This window comes from Mastomys coucha, unplaced genomic scaffold (genome assembly GCF_008632895.1).
Source record: "Mastomys coucha isolate ucsf_1 unplaced genomic scaffold, UCSF_Mcou_1 pScaffold5, whole genome shotgun sequence".
NCBI classification, from domain to species: domain Eukaryota; kingdom Metazoa; phylum Chordata; class Mammalia; order Rodentia; family Muridae; genus Mastomys; species Mastomys coucha.
Window position 1 is genome coordinate 106,450,552 of NW_022196911.1, and position 21,851 is coordinate 106,472,402.

A 21,851-nucleotide genomic window follows, 5' to 3' on the forward strand; every position below is an offset into this window, starting at 1 on the left:
TTGAGAAGGCTGTTCATCTCTTGAACAGAGTAATTTAAAATATACACAACGTACCTCCTGGAAACCTATTCTTTAATTCTCATCGTGAAAATGTTATCAAAAGCTTATTAATTTGATACAGCAGTCTTTTCCCCCTTGAGATTTCCTGGTTCAGTTATTTTCTATAGATGTGAGAGTTCGTGACTAGCGTGCTCATGCAAATGATGTACAAACCTCAGAAGGCTGAAACACTACTCGTATGCTAAAAATAAACCATGTGCACCCAAGCTACCATAATCTTTCATCTGAACTGATGCGAATCGCCCCTTTTCAAATTCATAAATAAATATCAGTATGCAATCTCTACAAAATAAGAACTGTCTACAAAAAAAAAAAAAAACTTCTAATAACATTCTACTGCTGTGGAGTAAAATACACTGCTTCTTCTGTTTTAAGGAAATATTCCTTTTCTAACCCTGCGTGACTCCATCCCTCCCTCACACCGATATATTGGCTGGACTCCATCCCTCCCTCACACCGATACATTGGCTGGATTCTTTGCTTTAGACTCAACCACTACGATTTGCTGCTGTGTCTGAGTTCTTGCCATTGCGGTCCCCACCTTCTTGTCACATAGACCTTGACTTAAATGTCACTGTTCAAGTAAAGCCTTCCTTTGGTCTAACCAAACACATCACTCACACGTGCTTTGCTGTTCCCCATAGAAGTTGGGTAATAATCGATATGCTATTGATAAGATGTTCTTATGAATTCCTTAGAATGCAAAATCCACAGGGGCAAGAAGTTTCCTTATCTATCCTGTAACAGTCCTTTACACACACACACACACACACACACACACACACACGCACACACACACACACTACATATATATACACATACATATATATATATATATATACTGAACCAATGAGGAAATGAAGGCTACAGCAAGTGAAATTATGCTTTAGTATAGATGATCATCCCTAAAAACAATGGTTAGTGCTTTGTTGTATGCAGACCTGAATTCCTGTCTACTCAAAATGCTGAGACGGGAGGATCACTTAAGATCAAGACCTGACTAAACTACAGAGTATGTTTAAAAGGTCATCCTCGGCAACTTAGTGAGACTCTGCCTTAAAACAAGAAGTAAAGAGAGAGCTAAGAATACTGCACAGTAGTAGAGTTCTTGCTTAGCATGCATGGGGCTCTAGGTTCTAGTCTCAAAATATAAAAACAAGCAGAAGAGCCCAAGTGAGGATGCTTCAATCCCACTTAGGAGGGAGATGAAAACAATCATGGGAGGCAGAGGGAGGGAGGGCTCTGGGTAGGAGGCCAGGGAAGGGAAAAGGGGAATTTGATCAGGTATAGGGTGAGGCAAGGGGTGGGGAGACTGGAAAGAAGCCCTAAAGGTCAGCAGAATGAATGGAAATATGCAACCTCCCCAGGGAGTAGGGGGTGAAGGGACCCTCCAGAATGTGCCAGAGACCTGGGAGGTGAGAGACTCTCAGGACTCAATGGGAGGGACCTTAGATGAAATACCCAACAGTGGGGAGAGGGAACTAGTAGAGTCCACCACCAGAATAAAAACAGGGCATCAAGTGGAGGGACGGGGTTGCCATCCCACAGTCAAAAACTCTGACCCAGAATTGTACCTGTCTAAAAGAACTGCAGGGACAAAAATGGAGAAGAGACTGTGGGAAAAACTGTCCAGTGGCAGGCCGAAATCGGGACCCATCTCAAGGGGCGGCTCCAAGGTCTGACACTATTACTGATGCTATGGTGTGTTTACAGACAGGAGCCTTGCATGACTGTCCTCTGAGAGGCCCAACAAGCTGCTGACTGAGACAGACAGATGCTTACACCCAACAATTGGACTGAAGTTAGGGACCGTTGTGGTTGAATTAGGGAAAGGCTGGAAGAAGCTGAGGAGGAGGGCAACCCCATAGGAAGACCAGCAGTCTCAACTAACCTGGACCCCTGAGATTTCCCAGACACTGAGCCACCAACCAGGCAGGATACACTAGCTGGTCAGAGGACCCAGACCACATAAATATCAGAGGAATGTCTAGTCTGGACTCAGAGAGAGAAGATAAGCCTAACCTTGGAGAGATTTGAGGCCCCAGGGAGTGGGGAGGCCTGGCAGGGAGCAGGGGACATCCTCTTGGAGACACAGGGGAGGAGAAATGGGATGAGGAACTATGCGAAGGCAGACGGGGGGGGGGGGGGGGGTGATGACTGGATTGTAAAAATAAATAAATAAAAGTAATAAAGGCACTTTTAAGCAGTAAGTTTAAAAAGTGACTGTCCCAAACCTTTATTAACACAAAAAGAGACGTTCCTCACTGCTACTTTCCTTGTCCTCCTCAAACAGCAACGTTTCTTCCGACCTGCATACTCTTTGTGCAGACAGCTGGCGATTATGACCGGTTTCTAAGGAGAGACAGAAGGGTGGTTTTCCTCTAAATGTCAGAGGTGTTACATTCTTTTATTTTCCTGATGTTTACCATAGGCCAAACCATAGAGACGAACCGAGAGTAACCATGACCGCGGTTACCAATATAAGGCACATTCATTGACATACAGTGTCTCTGAACACATGTGGAAGCACCAGGATGCCACGGAAGCCAACTCACTGTCTAGGCAGAAGGCAAATGGCTACACTGGAAATAACAGAGCATCTCAATCAGATAAAAGAAAACCCTGTGCCTGGAGAGACAGCCCGGTCGAATAGCACCTGCCACGCAAGCCTGAAGTGTGGTTGAATTTCCTGATCTCTATTAAACATTTTATGCCAAATAGCACATTCTTCAACTCATAAGGTCTTATTTTGTTCTGAAATTATAATTCTAGTTGTTAGAATACGTGTTTCTCAAAAGGAGAGTAAAATCATTATGTCTTGTGTTCTTTTTTAAGTTTCCAGAACCTTCTGAGCTATCCGCATATTTGGATATCTGAAAACTTAAAAGTTTAATAGTTAAAATCAACATTTCACTCTTTTTTTTTTCTGAGAGATTCTTATACGCTCTAGCAGGGTCTGTGCGTTCCAACCTCATCTAAGTTCAGGGTGCTCAGAGCATCGGATGTCCTCAGTCTTTCTGCTTCAACGTCTTCATCTTCATCTATAGGTTCCTCTGGATTTGCCTGAACATTTAGACTTTGTGGAGATAGCCTGTGGAAAAGAACCAAGTTACACACTGTTCTCACATATTGAATGCTTATATTCCATGCGATTTTACCAGTTTGCTTTTTTCCCAATAGACTGGTGGTGATAATCTCTGCTGCCTCAACTCTGCATGGACCCTCATCCCACTGACCAGAATCTCTCTCGTGATGTGGTCCCTATCCTTATAGCATATTTGAGCTTTAAGGTCAGTGCTTGTCAGCATATCATCAGATGCTGCCCCACCCCACCTAGAATTCAAGTCACTTCTACTGCCACCAGTTCCTACGGCCCTATCTTCGTCACATCAGATGTTTCAGCGTCTTTTACTACTCATACTTTACAAAGTCCCTGTGTAAAACTCCCTCAACTCAGTAGTCAAATCTCCTCTTCCCATCCCTTTTGCTCAAAAATGTACATCACCTTAGAAGAGAGAATGGCCTACTTGGGTAATCTTCACGTTTTTGAGAAACTGAAGTATTTCTCTGCTGTCTAGGGGAGGTCTTATCTCTTGACAGTAAACTAGAAAACCATTGGCTACAATGCCAGTCATTGTATTGCTTGCATTGCAAGTAGAAATCCTTATCAACAAACTGGAAGTGCAGCCACTGCAATAGAAATATCAAACTGTGACCTCAAATATGAGATCAACTGTCATCCTAACCTGAAGATGGGGTCCTTCCGTACTACATTCTTCCCATATTTCAGTTCCAGGCATCTCAGAACGAAAATGAACAGCAAAGTATGAAAGTAAGGCTAGAAGCAAAGAAAAGGTTTTATTTAGGCATGAGTCAATGCAAGTTGAGTTTTTAAGTAAAATTGTTGCTAGTGTATTTCTGAGTAATTTGGTAGCAAATTTTTATAAGGAAGGAGGAATACACAATACAACAACAGTTTAACCTGTCGCTTTCCTACTGCTCACAGTCCAGCGAATTCTGTTCTGTCTTTAAAATGACCCACAGCACAACGAGTTCTTTCTCCTGTGTTAGGAACATTCAGATCCATCTTTCTTTTTCTCAGCTTACAATGCATTCCTGCACGGTCGCCCTCTGCTCCTCTCATCTGCTCTTCTTACCCCAGAAACTGCAGTTATGCTTTCCGAAGCTAAGTTTGATCACTGCACATTGGTTGAAGCCACCCAATGGTTCCTTAACCACTCAAAGTTGCATCAACACCCCTGGAATTCTGTAGAACACCATGTGGACCAACTCTGCTTATCTCAAATGTTACCACATTGCTGTAGAGGCTTGTTTGATTAAACTTCTTTTTTCTTAGATGATCCTGAAGCAAGATAGGACCACTCTTGCCACTAGCCACTAGAAGGTCTTTTAAGTCTCTGTTGACTATCTGTGGTGGTTAGAATGAGAATGGTTGCCCAGCCAGGCTCATATTTTTTTTTAATGTTTTGTCCCGAGTTAGTGGAACTGATTGGGAAGGATAAAGAGGTGTGGCCTTGTGGAGGAGGTGTGTCACTGAGGCTTTGAGGTTTCAAAAGCCCACACCATTCCCAGTTAGCTATTTTTTTTTTTTAATATTTGTTGTGCTTGTGGATCTGATGTAGCTCTCAGCTATTGCTCCAGTTCAATATCTGCAAATATGCTGCCCTGCTTTCTACCCTGATGGTCAGAGACTCATCCTCTGAAACTTTAAACCTCCATTAAATGTTTTCTTCTATAATTTGCCTTAGCCATGTGTTTCCTACAGCAATAAAGAGTAACTAAGACACTTTCCATCTAACACAGTATTTACTATTTATTTACTTCCCTTACATACTTTCTAGATTATAAGCCCCATGAGGGCCGACTTGGTGTTTATTATTGTGCCTGGAACATCATAGACAGTATGGAAAGACAATAGCTTCTGTCGTCCTTAAATCTAAAATAATCATTTTTCCCATTCACTCATGGTTAATTTTATTCATAATTTGAAAAACCCATACTGCATTTGATCTTTACACTTTCTTATTTAGAGACATGATGGTGTAGAGAATAAACAACCCAAAATTAATACTCTACTAACTTCTTAACTTATTGTATAAATGCACACAAAAATATTTATCCTAAGACTAAAATTCATGTCTGGAAGCCATCACTTTATCTAAAACTGTATTTAAAACACTTTCAGAGATACTAAGCTTCAGACAAGATAACATAGTTATAGCAAGGAATATCTATCTATCCGTAGGGTATATAGTGAGGCAGAAAGTCTTACTATTAGGCATAACAGAAGATCAACCCCAGATAAATTATATTTGGTCTCTCCGAATTCTTGGTAGTACTGGTAGGCTCTCTGAAAAGAAAAATAGGAAACTAAATATATTTTCTTCACAAATTCACATTTAAGTAATGTGTTTTGCACATTGACTATTTTCTCCACAGTTCTGTGTGCACTGATGACATATGCCCCCTACTAAGTATTTTTTCTCAATATGAAGATAACCTATATTTCTTCCATTAAAAAAATCTTCTGTCTTAAAATAAAAACACTTATTAAAAGCAAAGCAGAGAGCAGTGCTTACACTGTATAAAGTTTAGGAATGAAAGTAGTTTTCCTAAGTTTCCCACATAAATCCATTTACAAGATTTGTTCTTCTCTCAGTGTTAGCTGATTTCTCAATCAAAACTCGTAGCCCTTGACATTATTCTTTTATCATCAGTCAGTTATAGAGGAAGCCCAGCATTACTCTGAATCCCCTGTAACAAGTCTAGATTTGTGTGTGATGTCTACTTCTGTCTTAGAAGACAAATACTAAGCAAAAGGACCAGGTATGGTCATAACTTCCAGTCATTGCTTTGTCAACAGAAAAAAGAAAAAGCATTTTTTATGGACAAGTCTCCCTCCCTTCACCCTAGAACACAATTAATGAAACTTGAAACTTGGTATGTTATGCTTAAAGCCATTTCATAGAGTTGTGGGGATTCCCCAAAACCGTGATCTCAACCGAGCTTCTGTTGACGTGCATGATACTCAGTTTCTCTGACTCTCCACAGTCTTTCATCTCTCACGGCCTTGGGTTTTCTCTGCAGGACATGGTTATATTCAATGCCCCACTAATTCTTACTCATCCTTTAGGGGCATCATTTCTCCCGACATCCCTGACTCCTAAAAACACCAGCTTTGCTTTGCACGGTCTTCCCCAGCTCTTGGCCTGTTAGCATTGTAACCTCCAGGCTCACTTAAAGCTCACTATGACTTGCTTGAGGTCAACCTGTCTTTGCTTCTGCTAAACTCTAGGAAAGAAGAACTGGACAGTTCTGCTCATCAAGTGTCCCTAATCTCTAGCACGGTGACCAACACAGAATGGCATTTGATACACACCTGCGAATAACTGAACAGTATTGGGTAGGAACTTATCCTGTCATTCATGAGCACCCATCGAAGTAGGAAGTTCCTTTGAAATCTGGCTGTAGCGTCTAATAGTGTTCAACCATGCCTATATTTTTGGTTTTGTTTTTTTTTGTTTTTTTTTTTTTGTTTTTTTTTCTGCAAAGTGCCTTAGGCACAGCTTTTTCACAGCTCTATCAAGGCTTCTTTTCAGGCCATGAAATATACTCATTCTAGGTCTGTGGACTTGGGACCTTTTTCATAACTTGTGTAAACACCACCACCATTCAACCTCAGAGCATCTAATTATCATGAGCAATCCCTCATGTCCGTTGTCTTTCACTCTCCGAGCCCACTCACCTGCCTTCTATTTCGGTAGATCTAGGCACAGAAAATAGCTTATGTATTCAATTTCTTATGGAACAGTTGATGGCATTTCTTACCATTTCCAAGACAATCGGGAGTGCATTCAGTGAAAAGGAAGGGACTAACATCATGGCAGAGATAAGCTGTCCTTCATTGAAGGGATCATGCAAAACTGTGTCAAACATAATGGTTATGACCTACAGGACAAGTCCAAGAATGGCAAATGACACATCAAATGACAGCTTCCACAGTTTCACATCTAAACATACAAATACAAGGCCATAACAATTTCCCATTTCTGAGATTTAAAGGGAATGGTTTGTTAATAAAAATATACAGAAATGTTATCTCCCCAACAGAAAATTAACCCCTTATCAGCACCCCATATATATTGTATGTTTTACATAACCTTTCTTTTTTTTTTTAATAGGGGATGCTGAGTCTCATGATGTAAATATGTATTATACCACCAAGCAGCCCCTCTGGGCTATGTGATATGTGAATACATACATACAACATGTACCCATCAAATTAGGGTAATTACTATTTCTCTCACCTTATCATTTGTGTTTACAACCTCTAAGTTAATCCTTTCTTGATACTCAGTGTGTGTGTGTGTGTGTGTGTGTGTGTGTGTGTACGATGTGCACATACTCATGTTGATTCCATTGTGCAGTGGACCTTTAGAGATTATTTTTTATGTGTGTGGTTTGTAACTCAGCACCCAATCTTGGTTTATCAGCTCTCCACCTTCCACCTTTGTCAAATTCTAATAATCACTATCCTATGATTATAAGCACTTTTCTTAGCTTTCATGGCAGAGAAATAACATGTGCTGTCCGTGGTTTTATATCAAGTTTCACCCAGTACAATGCCTTTAAGTTCTGTCTGTTTTTCTGAAAAGGACAGTACTGCAATCTATGGCTACATAATAATATATGCTTTCATTTTTTATGTGGCAAACTGTCTGCATAGTCATCTGCCAATTGTTACTTAAAAGTGAAGTCACTTGTTTGGTATTGCAATAGTGAAACAGCAAACATACAATGCAGCTTTCTCTGTGGTATGCTGATTTAATCTCCTTAATATTAACACCCAGAAGTGAGGAACCTTAAGACTATACGCTGTTCTGGATGTATTGACTTATATCCCATCAAAAGACCATGCATGAACTTTCTTTTTACTCTGCATACTTGCCAACATGTTACTCTTGTGTGTTCTTTTAAATGAAATAACTGATACAAGGCTTGCATTTTCCTGATGGGGAATAGATTTCAAAATAAACTTGCTATCTATCCTCATTTTGTTTCTGAGTATCTACTCAGATCACTTGTTCATTTTTAACTGGATCATTTGTTCCTGTTGTTAAATTATTTTAGTTTCTTATAAAGTCTGGCTATTATCCCTCTGTCTTTTGGTATATGACCCCCAAAATTACAAGAAACAAAAGTAAAATAAACAGATACATGGGATTCTGTGGCCTCAAAGCAAAATGGATTATTGTCAGAGTAAAAAAAATGACAAGGCAGATAAAGTATCTGGTGATAGAAACTTAGCTAACTAATCAGTGTTAGTAAAATCATGGTTGTTAAAAAAGAATCTACAACCATTTCTTTATTAAATCAGGATATTCCCTAACAGTGATTTATAGACATTTGTCCTTATATACAAATACACAGATACATGTAGTCTTTACTCCTTATCTAGGAAACATCTCTTCTCAATAAATGGAGACTACTACAAAACAGCACAACCAATCAAAATGCAGACTTGTGGAGACCCATCCCAGTGGATACCTCTACACAAGGATGCACCTAAGGCTCAGGAAACATTGTGGAAAGGGGGCTGGAAAGCTTGAAAAAACTAGAGGATCTGAGACTTTGCTGTGAGATTGTTTCTCCTAGTTACACCACAAGCTATGCTCATTATCAGCAACATGGCCAACCAAGCATGAGCTGAACAAGCATGACATCAACTAACACGCCAAACTGTACAGGAAAAAGCCTGTGAGGACTGTGCCCGAGGCATAGAACTATAGGCCACTAAGTAAAGCAGGGAGTTAGAGAGGTGGTGCTCCCCATGGAAGAGCACGCTGATAGTTTTTCAATGCCAGATGGCCAGCCCTGAAAAGATACACACAGGTAATATTATGTGGACTGAATAGGCTGTATTTAGAAATATATGTGTAAATACAAATGCACTTATGCATACAGTAATGATTAATGAAAACAAGGTCCATAAATTTGAAGAAGATGGTGGAGTGGTATGTGGAAGGGTTTCAAGGGAGAAAAGAGAAGGGTGAAATGTAATTAATTTAGAATCTCAAAAAATAGTAAAGAAATGACACGGAACTGGATTAGAGAATATATTCCTCCAGCTATTAATCAGACTAAGAAAATTCTTTATAGATGAAAAGATTAGAGATTTAGGACAAAGCTAAAATGACCAAATACACTTTCTTGACTCAATCCAAGATAATAATATACATACACCCTATAGGTTGCATACATTGCTCTTCAAATCTTTATGTCTTCGCAAGATGATTGATCATTCACTAAAAACAATTTGGAATAGAACCAAATGTTTTATAACTAAATATTAAGTTAGAGCATAATAATTATCTTAGATGGCAACCCTGAAGGACTTTTCTCACTTTGCAAAAACCTCTACAATCTCTCTACCAAAGCATAATACACTTGTCCACATTTATTTTTCTCTTCTCATGTTCCAGGGCAACTTTATATTTTTAAAAAAATATTTCCTACTTCTGATCACTAAACACCTTTAGTGTATTTCAAATCATCACCGTAGAGCCTACAACCATATCAAAATTACCCTGTTAAGCTTTTCTACTAAATTTTGGGTCACAAAGCATTGAGACATGCTTCTACTATTTCTAATGAATGTCTGCCTCTTAATCTGAGAGCTTGGCCTCTAACATAAGTTATGTGCATAAGGCCATAGGTTGATTTTTTTTTTCACTTAATATATAGCAAAAGTGCCAAGCCAGACAAGCATCTTACCCAAATCAAGTGATTTCTTTGTAGAGACAACAAAAGTAGAGGAAAGAGCTATGGAAGAAAGTATTATTCCAGGATGGCAGTTAGTTGGACCTGAAGGTAAAGTAGATGACAGAGAACCTTTGAGGACATTGACTCGATCATCTCTACCCTCTTCAGGGCTGATAGTAACACACTCGTCAACAGCCAATACTTAACCATCACTTCCAAGAAATAATTCATTCAGAGTTGAAACCTAAGGAATCAGAATGCTTGCTTTGCTCAGCTCTGCTAGACATATGAAAGAGTATTAGATGAAATGAAAATCAGGTGAGTTACAGTAAGATTATCTCTAATGGTATCTGTTCTACATAGTCAGTATTGGGGATAACTGGAAAATGTTAGCCATTCTGTTAGCTAATCAAAATAGTCTTAAAGTGGCTGACTCACAGATTCTCATGGCTAGCCTCAAATATGGTTCTCTCTAGCACTTTATGTAGCTTCTCTACTTAGAATAGATTATGAAGATGAATGTAAGAGAAACAAATGCCACTGTTAAATGCAACCAAATCCCATCCAGAGTCACAAAATATTACTGCTAAATATTAATAAGGGACAGCAACCAGCTGTGTCCACCCATTTTCTTTAGAAGTCAGTAGGTGGCATCAGACAAGTATATTTTTTCCACAGATGGTCTTGGGTTGGTGCCTCTCATAGTTTTAGGACTCTCATTCCAAAAATTTAGAGGTACGCTATGGACCATCAGTCATTCAATCGTGTCTTAGGAATAACAGCTTAATGGCAGCAAGGCCTTCACTGGTTGGGCTAATATATATGTAACAAAGGTTCCCATAATCCCCAACAAGCTCTTCACTTTACTATCTATGCTTGTGAAATAGATGCGACTATTCATAATATTAAAATTGGTATTTGGAATTCTCACAACTGAGGTTAGGATGACTTTCTAGGTCAGGCATGCCCAAACTGTGACTTGCAGGCCACATACATCCCAGGACAGCTACCAGTGCAGCCCCAACAAATTTGCAGATGACAAGAGCATATTGCAATGCAAAAAAGTTGGATACCCCTGCTCCTTGGAACTGCTTAGGAAGCCATTTATCATTCTTATAGTGAAGGGAGTCCCTTTGTTCTGAAGGCCCTGAAAACTCAACAGTACATCTTAAAGTTTGGGTCTTTTTTTGAAGTTCTCAGTTGAACTCCATTCAAAGTGGTATATGGGAATTCTTCAGAAGCATAACTGACTTACTAATCCAAGTTACAATTCCAGGCCCTTTCTTCTGATTTTAATCTGAAATCTTTGAGAATAATCGTCATTTGAAGTTCAGGCTTTGCTAGACTTGTAGGATAATTGCATATGCATGAGATACCTTTGGAATAGAATTCAAATCTTAATGCAAAATTGATGTTTTACGTGTACATGCATAACTTTAAATGATCCATTGGGAAGGCTGAGTACATTTTGTTGTACACTTGCATTCTGGATGAAGACATCACATGAAGTTGGCTGTTGCAGTATTCTATCAGCTTTAGAAAAGTTGGGGCGCTTGATTTGAATCTTTAAATTTAATCTACATTTTAATTTTCCCACTGCCCAAGACAACAAATGACTGCTCTTAACAGTGTTCATACTTACAACAAAGAAGCAAATTGACCAGAAGCCACTGTTTCTTCTCCTTTTGCCAAAAACAAATGATATCACATAGGTCAAGAAGACAAGAGAAGCTGCACAGCCAAATGAAAGAACAATCTAGGGATAATTCAGATAGTATCAGTGAAAATGAAACATCTGGAGGAGATTTTAAATTTACATATATTTAAAAATATTTTACTATACTGGTAATCTCCATGTTGTTAAGTTTATCCAACATTCTCAAATATATGGACATCTACCATTGCATTTTCTTTTTCATTACCGGGTAGAATTTGATTGATGCCATATTACTTACTAGAGATAGCACAATTTCGCTTGTCAAGTAAATGTACCCCATCTTTGTTGTGTATAATGTGAAGTAGCTTATGAGAAGCATTCCGCTGAAGAGGCTAATGTCCACTACTGCCTGCCCGCACCAGTAGGCAGAAGGGTAGAGGCCAGAAATCCACAGCTGGGAATCAGCTTTCTTCTGATAAAAAAAATACAAAATGTTCATCAGTTCAGTTACATTGCAGGTGTTTTTGTTTATTTGGTTTTTGTTTTGTAGGGGTTTTCTTAGGGGGTGGGTAGTCCTTTATGTAGTGGAGGCTGGCCTGGCTTTATGCATAAAGGATGACTTTGAACTTCTGATCTTGTTTCCGTCTCCCAAATGCTAGGATTAAAGGCATGGGCCACTCTGCCTGGTTTCAGGAATGGGGATCAAACCCTTGGCTTTATGCATGCTAGCTTCAACTACACTCCAGCCCCTCTCGAATGGTTCTTTCTGCTGAGGGTTGTGTTCACATTGTGAACCCCAAAGTTGTAAACTTGAAAAACCTTGTCGTATGGCTCAGACCTAGCACACACCCATAGTCCAAGAGCTTTCTCTTTATTGTAAACAGGTTGTGTGGTGTGACTCAGCCCTAGCACACCCCTTTAATTCAAAGAGCTTCCTGTAAACAGGATGAAATAAAGTCAGAGATAGGTCAAGTGGCAGAGAAGCAACCAGTTGACAGGGAGTGGATGTAAGAAAACCTAGGAAAGAGGAAGGAGGGTCTTTTGAGTTGAAGGATATTTAAGACAGTAGGAGGTAGAAGAAAGAGCTCTTTTCCTTTCGGATGTCGGATGTCGGTGGAGTGGGAAGGTCAGCTGGGTGCTGGCTCTGTCTCTCTGAGCCAGGAAGCTTTCACGCACAGTGTCTGGCTCCCGCATGTTCATTTGGTAAATCGAACGTTTGGGATGTTGTTTTAGAAACAACAGGGTTGCTCTGACTGTGCAGTCTTTTATGCTTCTATATGAATTTTAGAATTACTTTTCTAACACTGAAAAACACAATGACAATATCCTAGTGTTCGAATTTGACAGAGTAGACGATAACCTTCTCGTAATAGGGTTTTGTCAAACTTTATTCCTACCTGGAGAGTTGTCCTTTTTTAAAAAGTATATTATATAATCCAGTATTCATATCAAGCCTGTGAGATTGACTCTATTCTTAGCTCCACTCCCAGGCATCGTCTTGGGAAGTACTGATAATTTTAAATCTTGGGAAATCATATCAAATTCATGTTGTGTCAAATGTCTGCTTATGAGACACGGGTCTCTAGTCTCCATTTGCCATCTTTAAGGTAAAATAATACCCAAATTCTGTTTGAGAAACTACAGTCTCCCTTTTCTGAGAGCTAGTGGGACTTAAACAGCTCCTCCAGTTAATTGCCTTAGATAATAACAAAAAAGCTCCCCACGCCCATTATCTTTGCTCTTTCCTCGTTGTATGTCAAACTATGGTATGATTGTTGAAATTCGGTTGTCTTAGACCATAAAGTGAGGGTTCATCTTCAGAAATGTCAAGAGTTGTTGTTTTTGGACATTTTTTAGGGTTAGGGGTTGGGCTCTGGCTGCTCCAATAAGCTAGGGATAGCGGTCCACCCTAATGTGCCAATCAAAGGGACAAAGAATACCAAAAGTTGGAGAACAGTGATTTGTTCAAAGCAGTCACATCGGGAAGACAAGAAACTGATAGTAGGGTCTAGTCAGGGGCACTCACACGAGATTTAGGTTTCCATAGAGGGCAAGTGGTATGCATAACTAAGCAGGCACTGTGAAGGTGTGGGCCATTATGGACCCATCATGGTCTCAGCTCCATCTCTCCAGCAAGGTGTTCTGGTAAAGTTGTAAGAACTATGTGAAATTTCTGTCTGGGGGACAAGACCCTTTTCTGTCTGGCATCAAGCTTCAGCCTTTTCCTTCTCCTAAAATGATTTCTAGGAAAAATGTAATTCTTCAGAGATAATTATTTTACTAGTCTGATCACCTAAAGGATGTTGGAGGAACTCTACTATTAAAGTAGCAGTGCCCCCCATGACTGGATGCCTTTCTGAGCTCGGCACAAAATGGGAGACTCTCTTTCTTAGTGGGACTTCTTGTCTCTGCCTATCTTTGTCTGGAGAGTGTCCCTAAACACAGGTGGCTGGCCTTGTCTGAAAAGTGACCTTGCACAGAGCTCTCTGCAAGGTTGTATAACCCAGCACACACATCCACTCTGGCTTCCTGCCCACATGATAATTAGATGCTATATTATAACCAATCAGCCCTTTACCTGCTCAATTGATGTCAAGACCAATTAGCCCTTTCCACCTATACCCATAAAAGGCCTTTATATACCCCATCCCTGAAACAAAAAAAGTAGATTTATCTCACTGCTCTGGTCTCCAGAGGTCATTCCACTCATACTCCCCACTGTCCAATCCTGCTCCCTACCTCTGCTCCCTTTGTCCCCTCAGGCTGGTGGCCAACAACCTTTTGGGAGACAGAGGGGTAATGTTGCAACATTTTCTCTGTCCAATCACATTAGGGCAGCGACAGGCCTGTGATTGGACAGGAATAGAGAGGTGGAGCTATAGTTTGAGGAAGAAAAAGATCAGAAAGCAGGAGGAAGAGGATCATCATCATGGAGGCAGAGGATGATGACGATTCAAATCCCGCATGGTTATAACAACCAGGCTAAGGTTTTTACATAATAGATTAATTGGATCAAAACATTGCCTTTATCATTGGGCAGTGAAATAATTGTATTGGCATCTTGTAATTGTGATCTTATTATTATATAAACCTGATTAGATAATTAAGCCTTAAGAGTCACACATTACCTACCAGGTACGAGGCAGGCGTTAGCTAGATGAGTGATTGTGGGGTGTATAAAGCGTTGCATGTGAGTGAGATGTTGCTGCTAGCTGGGAGAAAATAGCAAGAACCTGCCGGGACATAGTGTTGTGGCCAGACGGTATGGTACCAGCAAAAGAACATGTTCCGGTGGGAAAAGGAGTTTGCAGGGTGGATTCCTTTTTTAATAATTCCCGAAACAGGAAGAAGATAAATGTTTGTATAACGTAGACATAATGTTATTGTGTGCTGTGTAAAGACACGCTGATTATTCAAATGCTGGTTTCTGTGCCCCATGTCTGTTTGCCATCCTTATTCTGAGATTCTCCTGTCTCAGTGTTGTACGAACATTGCTCCCCAACCATTCCCTGAATGGTCAACAAAGAAGCTACTCAGCCAATGAGTGGTCAGGGGAGAAAATAGAGATGGGCTTCCTCTCATCCAGGGGAAGGGGAAGAAGAGAAAGGAAATAGGGATTTGCCATGGGAGAGTGCAGGCAAGACCATGAGAAAACACCTGCAGACCACAGAGCCACATCAATAATGCAAGTGTCACTAGGACTTTGACTGGGAGGCAGTCGGATTGGCTTAAAGGATTAGAATAGAGTGGTATTGCTCGGTTGCTGGGCTCTTAAAGCTTATTAAATAAGTATAATACTTCGGGCTCAATTATTTGGGAGCCAGCTGGGTTAAGAGAAAATCTGCAACACCTGTTTAAAAAAAAAAAAAAAGCTACTAACCTCTTTTGCTGCCAGTCCTGTGATCCTAGGCCCTTGGAGAGCAAGCTGTCTCTCATTTATTTTATACACCGATTGTACACACCAACATTCATGCTTTTGAAACAGCACCCCCTCTCCTGTGGAGTCACTGTTGTGTTTTTGTTAGCAGTGAACCTAATGCTCTCGGTTAATTCCTGATCCCTGGGAATGACTCTGTGAGATATTCAATTATGTTCTCAAGCACTATTGTAAAACAGAAAGTGGTTGAAAAAGCCGTGGGATGTTTGTTAGTCTGCTCCTTGATACATATGACATTTAAAAATGGGTATCAATATTCAACTTAAATCATAGATTTCTGACTGACCTCTTCACATTTACCAAGTGCTGGGCTAGTGGGTCTTGTCAAAAGGAAGATATGAATTCACTTTTTTTTGGCTTATCTTAAAAAAAAATGTATTACTAACATTGACTAGCTTATGGATTGCATATGTGTACATGTGTGCAGGTGGTTAAAAATGCAAGATTTTTAAGGTAAATTAATAATATATTACTACTGAAGATAATTACACATTGTGTTTAAGAACCTGAGAACTACAGATCCAATTCCCTAGCCATGTTTTATTCGATACACTGATGTGCAATGCTATGTTAACCCATGTGTAATGAAAAGAACTCTAAATATTTTCTTGTTCTCATTACATCAGGTCAGGTGTGAGGGGTTCCAATAATATTCTATCTGTTTTTGAAAATTCTGGATTCTAGATTCTAGAGGTGGGAGTGGATGGGGGAGGGGAGGGGGAGTTGGAGGGAACGTTGCTGGTGAGCCAGGTGTGAGAGCCAGAAGGTTGACCATCTCTGCTATCTCTCAGGCTCAGATTTAGAGCTTTGAATTGGACCACCCTAACATCTACCCCTTTGATGAACTACTGGACTACATGAAAGGGCCAGTTCTACAGATCCAAAACTACAGGATCTCCATGACACAGCCCAAGACCAGGAATCCTCATGAGTTCCAGTATTGATAGAGTAGCAGAAGTTCATTCATTGCGATGAACATTTGCAAGCAAAGAAGTGTGGACAAAAGGGAGTACTGTGGGACACATGGTGACACACTACAGCTTCTATAGTGACATTTTGTTTCTCTGTTGGGAGGGAGGTGGCAAGGGTGGGGGTCAGATATGAGGGGAAGAGGAGATGTGTGGGATTGGGTATGTGATGTAAAATTCAAAAGAACCAATAAAAAGTTTTTTAATAATATAATTATTGAAATTATTAGTATCCCCTACCCACACTTTCTTACTTACTTTATAGTCGCTGACGCTACTCATGGCAATATATGGAGAGATGCTGCATAAAATAAACATTATGAACAGGGAAGCTTCCAGGATACCAAACCAGACTATCATGATATTCTGCAAATACAAAAGGAATTTTAGTGGAATATCAAAGTATCATCTGTTAAAGTGAAAATTGTACTTATCATTTATCATGAGACTTCAGCTCAAAACACAAAAGCTGAGAATATTCTAGGGCCTACTTTAGAGTATATATCAAAAAGAACAAACAGGAGGCTTTTGAGGAGATCTCTAGATACCCGTGTGAATGGCACTGTAACAGTTACCACGAGGCAGAAATAAGTCAAATGCTATTGGTAGGTGTGTGAAGAAACAAAACTAAATACATACATATATGCATAACGAGCATTATCCAACTTTAAAAGGAAGAAAATCCTGTCAAATGCTTCAACATAGATCCTCTTGGAATATCCAATACAAAGTGAAACAAACCAGGCAAAAGGTACAAACACTGCGTGTTTCCATTGCATGAGGTACATGAAATAGTCAAATTCCCAGAAAGAGTAAGCAAGAAGGTGACTACCCGAAGCAGAGAAGAATTAAGAGAAGCATTAAATCAGCATTTGGATACAGTGTTCCTCCTCTCTTAGATGAAGGAATTCTAAAATCTGAACAAACTATAAATAAAATAATTTTACAAATAAAGGGGGGGATGCTAGAGAGATGTCTCAACAGTAAAGAGTGCCAGTTACTCTTGCAGAGAACCCAGGTTCGGTTCCTAGCACCTACACAGAACTTACAAGTGACTCTTCCATGGGATCCCATACCCTCTTCTAGCTTCTTGGGCATTGTATGCACATAAAATACAGACATACATGCAGACAAAACACCTATACATGTAAAATAAATACATCTGTTTTTAAATGAAAATTATCAAGAAGCTGTTAACACCTGTTTCTTCTGGACACTTTTTCTTTTTTCCCTTGAGATCCTAGGGATCAAACTCAACAGACCCTTAAACGTGCTAGGTAAGTTTTACACCTCTAAACTACATTCCCCAGCCCCTGGCTTTAATTTTCAAAGAATTCCCTTAAATTCTTACTTCTTGAATCATTCTATGTCCTCCCTGATGACATGGCCATGTATACAATACTTTAGCTCATCGGTATGAACACACATGTATATAAACACACATAAATATAATGTATATATATATTATATATACACATATATTATATCTGTGTGTAATTATATACATTATATTATATATGTGTATATAAATATATAATGCACATACATGCACTATATAATGTATGTATTGTATATACATATAGTATGCATAATGTACATATGAGTATGTATTATATATGTATATATGTGTATGTATGTGTCCATATATGAGTATATATTCCTGGGATGTTAGCCTTGAACTCAAAATCCTTGCACAATCCTGCCCCAGCTTCCCAAGATACTGGGACTACAGGTGCGTGCCACCATGCCCGGCCAATGAGTATATATATTCCACCTCACTTTTTCCATTATCTGCAGAAAATCTACACTAGCATGTACTCCCAGCACTGCTGATTCAGTAGAAGCCATGTTGATACATTTTCATTAACCAAGATTCCCTGGGACTGGTCCATTGCTAATCTTGCTTCTGATAGGAAACATCTGGAGTCCATTTTAAGTATCTCTCTTGTCCATCAGAAAATGATAACCACCACAAACCCTTGAAATAAGGAGGAAATGATCATCAAGTGGTTACACAGGCTATGTCTATACCACAAAAACAATGACGTGGGAAAACGCTGTGAACAGATGCTCTTGAATTGTGTGAGGATGTTTGTCATTTGTCAGTCTTAATTCCTGCATGACCGAGTCCTACCAATAAAGTTCCCACCTGTGTCTGCACCTTGTAGTGCACCCCTACCTTCAGGGCTTTGGGCTTTATCTTGAGAACATTCATCCATTCAGGGTTGGTTTTAGGGCAGAGAGACTAGTTTCATACTACTTAACGCAGATATTCAGGCTTCTCCACACCATTTGCCAAAAATGCTATCTTTTCAGCAGTGTGACTTCTTGGTATATTTGTCAAAATCGTATGGCTGAAGTTGTATCATTTTATATCTAGACCTTCTGTCTGCTGGTATCTGTTTTTGTACTAAGACCATGTTATTTTTATTGCTAATGCTCTGCAGTGTAACTTGAAATCAGGTATAGTTAAACCTCTGGCAGTAACTACTTTTACTAAAAATTGACTAATCAGTTTTACTTATATACATGCATTCAACAATCCCTGCATCTTTGACATGAAATCAGATTGATCACAATACTTTTTTTTCCTCAATTTTTTTGTGAATAATTTACTGAGAATTTCTGTATTTGTGCTCATCAAAGAAATTAGTCTATAGTTTTCTTTGTTTTTCTGTTCTATGTGGTTTGGGTACTGGCATAATAGTGACTTCATGAGTAGAGACTAGAAGTGTTTACATTTCTTCTGTCTTTGCAATAATCTACCAAGCACTTGTTTTAATTTTTCTTTTAAGAATCTGGTAGGGGAGCCGGGCGGTGGTGGTGCACACCTTTAATCCCAGCACTTGGGAGGCAGAGGCAGGAGGATTTCTGAGTTCGAGGCTAGCCTAGACTACAAAGTGAGCTCCAGGTCAGCCAGGGCTATACAGAGAAACCTGGTCTCAAAAAACCAAAAAAAAAAAAAAAAGTCTGGTAGGGGGGCTAGAGAGATGGCTCAGCGGGTTAAGAGCACTGACTGCTCTTCCAGAGGTCCTGAGTTCAATTCCCAGCAACCACATGGTGGCTCATAACCATCTGTAATGGGATCTGATGCCCTCTTCTGGTGTGTCTGAGGACAGCTACAGTGTACTCACATACATAAGAATAGATAAATAAGTACATCTTTAAAAAAAAAGATGTCTTGTTTATTTAAAAAAAATAATCTGGTAGAATTCTGCACTAACTTCATCAGGTCCTGGACTTATTTTTAATCATAAGGATTTTATTACCTCTTCAATTTTATTGTTTGTTAAAGTATGTTTAAATTTTGTTATGTCATTTTGGTATGGCATATACATCTATACATTCATCCATCCTGGACAAAGAATGCAAATTAGGATTACTTTGAGATTGGATCTCACAATTAGAATAGCTACTTTCAACAAAACAAAGGACAGGTGGTGGAGAGGAAGTGGAAGAAGGGGAATAAATAAGGATTTATTCACTGTTGGTGGGAGCAATAAACTGCTGATGCTACTGTAGATATCAATGTGAAGGTTTCTCAAAAAAGCTAAAAATAAAGCTATTCTATGACCCAGCTACACCAATCCTGTAGAATTATCCAAAAGACTCTAGATTGAACAACAGGAAGAATAGGCTGCTGGGAAAATGTCATCAGTGGACCCTGATGTACAATATTTACCTGCCAGGCAAGATAGAACCATTCCGGCAAGAGTGCCAAGACCGTTAAGGGAAGAGTTGATGGCTTTGCAACTATATTTGAGATCTTCTCCATGGAAGGTAATGGGTGACTGTTACTGTAAATCTGGTCAAAAACCTGTAACTGTGAGCACCTATGGGGGATGGAGTGTTTATCAATACTGAGGTATTGATAAATAGACATGGAGCCATAAGTCTTCCTAAGTAGTATGTTTAGTCCCACAGACTAATGCTGATTTTGATTGTGTGTGTGTGTGTGTGTGTGTGTGTGTGTGTGTGTGTGTGTGTGTGTAGCAGAAGGTGACATCTGCTGCAGAGACTCCCAACTGGTCACAGTGCTGACTGAAAATGAATGGTTATTGAATACTCAAACCTAAAGAAGACACCTGTGTCACCCCATCCAAAGCCAAGGGGACAATCCTAAAAGCAGGGGTGGGAAGATTGTGACAGTTAGAGGAGTCAGAGGAGCACTATGAAATCCCGTCTCCAGGCTGTCCCAGGTCACTGCAATCGCAAGCATAAGGTCTCTGCGTCTGTCTGCAATGCATCCACACACTGGAGTTGAGCTCACCCACAGATGTGGGAAAGGAGTAAGAAATGGTAATTAAAGTGAATACAATCACCATGCATTCTATACACATATGAAATTGTCAATAATTAACTGAAATTCTCTCAAAGCACAGAAATGGGAAATCACTGTCGTTTCTGAGATGAGTTGACAAAAATAGGAAGTAGAGTGACTCTAAAGTACAGTGGCATTTTTCTCTGTACTTCTGTTTCTCACCAATGCCTCCATTCTAGAAACTTCCTAAAGCCAGGATTGTGAAATTGTAGCCTGTGTGTCTCTCTCTTGCAATTCAAACAAGCCCAGTTGTTGAAGGCAAGAGTCAGACAGCAGACAGCTCTGAGAACATATTAACTATAGTTAGGGTCAACGATCAAGTGTGAGTGGGGTAAGCTGTGTCAGGATTATCGGATGTAATACTTACTGGTGAGAATAAATCTTCCTTAATTCTAATAAACTGTGTATGGTTGAACATATGAAGGATCCCATTACTGATGACATTCATTAATATAGGAAAGCATTGTAGCCTCTTGGTATTACACACAGCTGAAAATCTGTAATCCTTAAAAAAAAAAAAAAAGACAACAAAAACAAGTGAGATAAAATCTTTGAAAACTAAAGGAACTGCACACACACACACACACACACACACACACACACACACACACACTTCTAACTGTCCAATTCTAGCTGTGTGTTGATTTTCAACTGAACTAGCTTTTCTGAGCCTTTGTTTTCTCACCTATGAAAGAGGAGTCTAAATGAATTCATACATGGTTTGAGTGAGGCTTTATATTAGGTCCTTCTACAGTGAATAGGACAGAGCCAGAATCTACTTAATACTAAATGTTACTAGTGTAATCGATTTTGTCTCATTTCATCGCTATTTTGATAAGAAGGAAATGTCAGTTGTAGAGTTTCAAAACCGCCCATAAATATTGTCAATTTATGGTGAGCAAGCAGATAGGAAATAGACATAGAATACAAGAGATATTCATGGTTACATTGCCATCGAACCTTTACAATTTTAAAGATTATGTTAATACTTAATATTTATAAAAACATGCATATAGTCATCATAAAAAGCCAGTATTGTTTTAATATGAATGTTATCAATAGTTTGTGGTAAATATACAAGACACACCAAGCAAGGAGTTTTCCAAAGTTGACATTAAAATAATG

At 39.4% G+C, this 21,851-nt stretch overlaps 1 protein-coding gene across 1 annotated transcript in view; it reads right to left on the bottom strand.

Annotated features, from left to right (window-relative positions):
- The window catches only part of LOC116078758 (ATP-binding cassette sub-family A member 6-like), a 74,045-nt gene that overhangs the window by 13,793 nt on the left and 38,401 nt on the right, over positions 1-21,851 (bottom strand). Inside the window, exons 22-30 of the mRNA XM_031354084.1 lie at positions 21,094-21,231; positions 16,664-16,771; positions 11,799-11,972; positions 11,486-11,599; positions 6,910-7,029; positions 5,354-5,431; positions 3,807-3,898; positions 3,031-3,151; positions 2,295-2,412 (exon numbers count right to left, since the gene is read on the bottom strand). Of these exons, the coding sequence (XP_031209944.1) occupies positions 2,295-2,412; positions 3,031-3,151; positions 3,807-3,898; positions 5,354-5,431; positions 6,910-7,029; positions 11,486-11,599; positions 11,799-11,972; positions 16,664-16,771; positions 21,094-21,231 (1,063 nt within the window). The remainder of the gene's footprint in view (positions 1-2,294; positions 2,413-3,030; positions 3,152-3,806; positions 3,899-5,353; positions 5,432-6,909; positions 7,030-11,485; positions 11,600-11,798; positions 11,973-16,663; positions 16,772-21,093; positions 21,232-21,851) is intronic.